General features: G+C 56.7%; 1 protein-coding gene across 1 annotated transcript in view; it reads left to right on the top strand.

The window, feature by feature from the left end:
* Positions 1-1,263: 1,263 nt before the first annotated feature.
* Positions 1,264-5,957, top strand: part of LOC107678789 (uncharacterized) — a 14,065-nt gene continuing 9,371 nt past the window's right edge. The window contains exon 1 of the mRNA XM_016474187.1: positions 1,264-1,772. Coding sequence (XP_016329673.1) covers positions 1,264-1,772 — 509 coding nt within the window. The remainder of the gene's footprint in view (positions 1,773-5,957) is intronic.

Below are 5,957 nucleotides of genomic sequence, written 5' to 3'. Positions count from 1 at the left end.
TTGCAAAGAGAGCCAAAGCAAAGCAGCCCACTTGGTCATGGAAACCAGAGTCTGATGTTGACATGTTCCTCAGGCTCTGAGATTCCTGCCTGCACAGGAACCTGGACCACAGCTAAGACCATGTGAAGCACACACTCCCATGATTCTCCACTGCCCTCAGCCCCTGCATCGCTCACACGTCAAGTCCCTCAAAAAATAAAAACGCCACCGCCCTCAGCCCTTGCGTCGCTCGCACGTCAAGTCCCTCAAAAATAAAAATGCCACCACCCTCATCCCCACGTCGCTCGCACTTCAATTTCCTCAAAAAACAAACATAAAGGCTGCCGCCCTCTGCCTTTTTGTTTGTTTATTTAGGGAATTGACTTAAAAAACAAAAAGGCCTCTGCCCTCAGCCCCTGCGTCACTTGCACGTTAAGTCACTCAAAAAACAAAAAGGCCTCTGCCCTCAGCCTCTGCGTCACTCGCACATCAAGTCCCTCAAAAAACAAAAAGGCCAATGCTCTCAGCCCTTGCGTCGCTCGCACGTCAAGTCCCTCAAAAAATGAAAAGGCCACCGCCTTCAGCCCCTGCGTCGCTCGCACTTCGATTTCCTCAAAAAACAAACATAAAAGCTGCCGCCCGCAGCCTTTTTGTTTGTTTTTTTAGGGAATTGACTCAAAAACCTAAAAGGCTGCCGCCCTCTGTCCCTACGTCGCTCGCACGTCCAGTCCCTCAAAAAACAAAAAGGCCTCTGCCCTCAGCCCCTGTGTCACTCGCACGTCAAGTCCCTTAAAAAACATAAAGGCCACCGCCCTCAACCTCTGTGTTGCTCGCATATCACATCCCTTAAAAAAAAAGCCACCGCCCTGAGCCCCTGCGTCGCTCGCACGTCAAGTCCCTCAAAAAACAAAATGGCCGCCGCCCTCAGCCCCTGCCTCGCTCACACGTCACGTCCCCCCAAAAAAACAAAATGGGAATTGACTCGAAAAGCAAAAAGGATGCTGCCCTAAGCCCCTGCATCGCTCGCACGTCAAGTCTCTCAAAAAACAAACAAAAAAGGCAGCCGCCCCCTGTCCCTGCGTCACTCGTACGTCCAGTCCCTCAAAAAACAAAAAGGCCACCGCCCTCCGCCCTTACGTCGCTCGCACGTCAAGTCCCTCAAGAAACAAAAAGGCAACCGCCCTCAACCCTTGCGTCGCTCGCACGTCAAGTCCCTCAAAAAACAAAAAGGCCACCGCCCTCCGCCCCTGCGTCGCTCGCACGTCAAGTCCCTCAAAAAACAAAATGGGAATTGACTCAAAAAGCAAAAAGGATGCTGCCCTAAGCCCCTGCATCGCTCGCACGTCAAGTCCCTCAAGAAACAAAAAGGCAACCGCCCTCAACCCTTGCGTCGCTCGCACGTCAAGTCCCTCAAGAAACAAAAAGGCCACGGCCCTCAACCCTTGCGTTGCTCGCACGTCAAGTCCCCAAAAAAAACAAAAAGTCCTCCGTCCTCAGCCCCTGCGTCGCTCGCACTTCAAGTCCCTCAAAAAACAAAAAGGCCGCCGCCCTCAGCCCCTGCGTCGCTCGCACGTCAAGTCCCTCAAGAAACAAAAAGGCAACCGCCCTCAACCCTTGCGTTGCTCGCACGTCAAGTCCCTCAAGAAACAAAAAGGCAACCGCCCTCAACCCTTGCGTTGCTCGCACGTCAAGTCCCTCAAGAAACAAAAAGGCAACCGCCCTCAACCCTTGCGTTGCTCGCACGTCAAGTCCCTCAAGAAACAAAAAGGCAACCGCCCTCAACCCTTGCGTCGCTCGCACGTCAAGTCTCTCAAAAAACAAACAAAAAAGTCCACCGCCCCCTGTCCCTGCGTCGCTCGCACGTCAAGTCCCTCAAAAAACAAAAAGGCCTCTGCCCTCAGCCCCTGCTTCACTCGCACGTCAAGTCCCTCAAAAAACAAAAAGGCCTCTGCCCTCAGCCCCTGCTTCACTCGCACGTCAAGTCCCTCAAAAAACAAAAAGGCCTCTGCCCTCAGCCCCTGCTTCACTCGCACGTCAAGTCCCTCAAAAAATGAAAAGGCCACCGCCCTCTGTCCCTGCGTCGCTCGCACGTCCAGTCCCTCAAAAAATGAAAAGGCCACCGCCCTCTGTCCCTGCGTCGCTCGCACGTCCAGTCCCTCAAAAAATGAAAAGGCCACCGCCCTCTGTCCCTGCGTCGCTCGCACGTCCAGTCCCTCAAAAAATGAAAAGGCCACCGCCCTCTGTCCCTGCGTCGCTCGCACGTCCAGTCCCTCAAAAAATGAAAAGGCCACCGCCCTCTGTCCCTGCGTCGCTCGCACGTCCAGTCCCTCAAAAAATGAAAAGGCCACCGCCCTCTGTCCCTGCGTCGCTCGCACGTCCAGTCCCTCAAAAAATGAAAAGGCCACCGCCCTCTGTCCCTGCGTCGCTCGCACGTCCAGTCCCTCAAAAAATGAAAAGGCCACCGCCCTCTGTCCCTGCGTCGCTCGCACGTCCAGTCCCTCAAAAAATGAAAAGGCCACCGCCCTCTGTCCCTGCGTCGCTCGCACGTCCAGTCCCTCAAAAAATGAAAAGGCCACCGCCCTCTGTCCCTGCGTCGCTCGCACGTCCAGTCCCTCAAAAAATGAAAAGGCCACCGCCCTCTGTCCCTGCGTCGCTCGCACGTCCAGTCCCTCAAAAAATGAAAAGGCCACCGCCCTCTGTCCCTGCGTCGCTCGCACGTCCAGTCCCTCAAAAAATGAAAAGGCCACCGCCCTCTGTCCCTGCGTCGCTCGCACGTCCAGTCCCTCAAAAAATGAAAAGGCCACCGCCCTCTGTCCCTGCGTCGCTCGCACGTCCAGTCCCTCAAAAAATGAAAAGGCCACCGCCCTCTGTCCCTGCGTCGCTCGCACGTCCAGTCCCTCAAAAAATGAAAAGGCCACCGCCCTCTGTCCCTGCGTCGCTCGCACGTCCAGTCCCTCAAAAAATGAAAAGGCCACCGCCCTCTGTCCCTGCGTCGCTCGCACGTCCAGTCCCTCAAAAAATGAAAAGGCCACCGCCCTCTGTCCCTGCGTCGCTCGCACGTCCAGTCCCTCAAAAAATGAAAAGGCCACCGCCCTCTGTCCCTGCGTCGCTCGCACGTCCAGTCCCTCAAAAAATGAAAAGGCCACCGCCCTCTGTCCCTGCGTCGCTCGCACGTCCAGTCCCTCAAAAAATGAAAAGGCCACCGCCCTCTGTCCCTGCGTCGCTCGCACGTCCAGTCCCTCAAAAAATGAAAAGGCCACCGCCCTCTGTCCCTGCGTCGCTCGCACGTCCAGTCCCTCAAAAAATGAAAAGGCCACCGCCCTCTGTCCCTGCGTCGCTCGCACGTCCAGTCCCTCAAAAAATGAAAAGGCCACCGCCCTCTGTCCCTGCGTCGCTCGCACGTCCAGTCCCTCAAAAAATGAAAAGGCCACCGCCCTCTGTCCCTGCGTCGCTCGCACGTCCAGTCCCTCAAAAAATGAAAAGGCCACCGCCCTCTGTCCCTGCGTCGCTCGCACGTCCAGTCCCTCAAAAAATGAAAAGGCCACCGCCCTCTGTCCCTGCGTCGCTCGCACGTCCAGTCCCTCAAAAAATGAAAAGGCCACCGCCCTCTGTCCCTGCGTCGCTCGCACGTCCAGTCCCTCAAAAAATGAAAAGGCCACCGCCCTCTGTCCCTGCGTCGCTCGCACGTCCAGTCCCTCAAAAAATGAAAAGGCCACCGCCCTCTGTCCCTGCGTCGCTCGCACGTCCAGTCCCTCAAAAAATGAAAAGGCCACCGCCCTCTGTCCCTGCGTCGCTCGCACGTCCAGTCCCTCAAAAAATGAAAAGGCCACCGCCCTCTGTCCCTGCGTCGCTCGCACGTCCAGTCCCTCAAAAAATGAAAAGGCCACCGCCCTCTGTCCCTGCGTCGCTCGCACGTCCAGTCCCTCAAAAAATGAAAAGGCCACCGCCCTCTGTCCCTGCGTCGCTCGCACGTCCAGTCCCTCAAAAAATGAAAAGGCCACCGCCCTCTGTCCCTGCGTCGCTCGCACGTCCAGTCCCTCAAAAAATGAAAAGGCCACCGCCCTCTGTCCCTGCGTCGCTCGCACGTCCAGTCCCTCAAAAAATGAAAAGGCCACCGCCCTCTGTCCCTGCGTCGCTCGCACGTCCAGTCCCTCAAAAAATGAAAAGGCCACCGCCCTCTGTCCCTGCGTCGCTCGCACGTCCAGTCCCTCAAAAAATGAAAAGGCCACCGCCCTCTGTCCCTGCGTCGCTCGCACGTCCAGTCCCTCAAAAAATGAAAAGGCCACCGCCCTCTGTCCCTGCGTCGCTCGCACGTCCAGTCCCTCAAAAAATGAAAAGGCCACCGCCCTCTGTCCCTGCGTCGCTCGCACGTCCAGTCCCTCAAAAAATGAAAAGGCCACCGCCCTCTGTCCCTGCGTCGCTCGCACGTCCAGTCCCTCAAAAAATGAAAAGGCCACCGCCCTCTGTCCCTGCGTCGCTCGCACGTCCAGTCCCTCAAAAAATGAAAAGGCCACCGCCCTCTGTCCCTGCGTCGCTCGCACGTCCAGTCCCTCAAAAAATGAAAAGGCCACCGCCCTCTGTCCCTGCGTCGCTCGCACGTCCAGTCCCTCAAAAAATGAAAAGGCCACCGCCCTCTGTCCCTGCGTCGCTCGCACGTCCAGTCCCTCAAAAAATGAAAAGGCCACCGCCCTCTGTCCCTGCGTCGCTCGCACGTCCAGTCCCTCAAAAAATGAAAAGGCCACCGCCCTCTGTCCCTGCGTCGCTCGCACGTCCAGTCCCTCAAAAAATGAAAAGGCCACCGCCCTCTGTCCCTGCGTCGCTCGCACGTCCAGTCCCTCAAAAAATGAAAAGGCCACCGCCCTCTGTCCCTGCGTCGCTCGCACGTCCAGTCCCTCAAAAAATGAAAAGGCCACCGCCCTCTGTCCCTGCGTCGCTCGCACGTCCAGTCCCTCAAAAAATGAAAAGGCCACCGCCCTCTGTCCCTGCGTCGCTCGCACGTCCAGTCCCTCAAAAAATGAAAAGGCCACCGCCCTCTGTCCCTGCGTCGCTCGCACGTCCAGTCCCTCAAAAAATGAAAAGGCCACCGCCCTCTGTCCCTGCGTCGCTCGCACGTCCAGTCCCTCAAAAAATGAAAAGGCCACCGCCCTCTGTCCCTGCGTCGCTCGCACGTCCAGTCCCTCAAAAAATGAAAAGGCCACCGCCCTCTGTCCCTGCGTCGCTCGCACGTCCAGTCCCTCAAAAAATGAAAAGGCCACCGCCCTCTGTCCCTGCGTCGCTCGCACGTCCAGTCCCTCAAAAAATGAAAAGGCCACCGCCCTCTGTCCCTGCGTCGCTCGCACGTCTAGTCCCTCAAAAAACAAAAAGGCCTCTGCCCTCAGCCCCTGAGTTGCTCGCAGGTCAAGTCTCTCAAAAAACAAAAAGGCCACCGCTCAGGCCACCGCCCTCCGCCCTTACGTCGCTCGCACGTCAAGTCCCTCAAGAAACAAAAAGGCCACCACCCTCAGCCCCTGCATCGCTCGCACGTCCAGTCCCTCAAAAAACAAAAAGGCCGCCGCCCTCAGCCCCTGCGTCGCTCACACATCACGTCCCCCCAAAAAAGACAAAAAGGGAATTGACTCAAAAGTCAAAAAGGCTGCTGCCCTAAGCCCCTGCATCGCTTGCACGTCAAGTCTCTCAAAAAATAAACAAAAAAGGCCACCGCCCTCTGTCCCTGCGTCGCTCGCATGTCCAGTCCCTCAAAAAACGAAAAGGCCACCGCCCTCAGCCCCTGCGTCGCTCGCACTTCAATTTCCCCAAAAAACAAACATAAAGGCTTTTTGTTTGTTTTTTGAGGGAAATGAATCAAAAAACATAAAGGCTGCTGCCCTAAGCCCCTGCATCGCTCGCACGTCAAGTCTCTCAAAAAATAAACAAAAAAGGCAGCCGCCCCCTGTCCCTGCGTCACTCGTACGTCCAGTCCCTCAAAAAACAAAAAGGCC

The sequence above is a fragment of the Sinocyclocheilus anshuiensis genome, unplaced genomic scaffold (assembly GCF_001515605.1).
Source record: "Sinocyclocheilus anshuiensis isolate Anshui unplaced genomic scaffold, SAMN03320099.WGS_v1.1 scaffold2154, whole genome shotgun sequence".
In the NCBI taxonomy this organism is placed as follows: domain Eukaryota; kingdom Metazoa; phylum Chordata; class Actinopteri; order Cypriniformes; family Cyprinidae; genus Sinocyclocheilus; species Sinocyclocheilus anshuiensis.
This window is presented reverse-complemented; position numbering and strand designations above follow the sequence as displayed.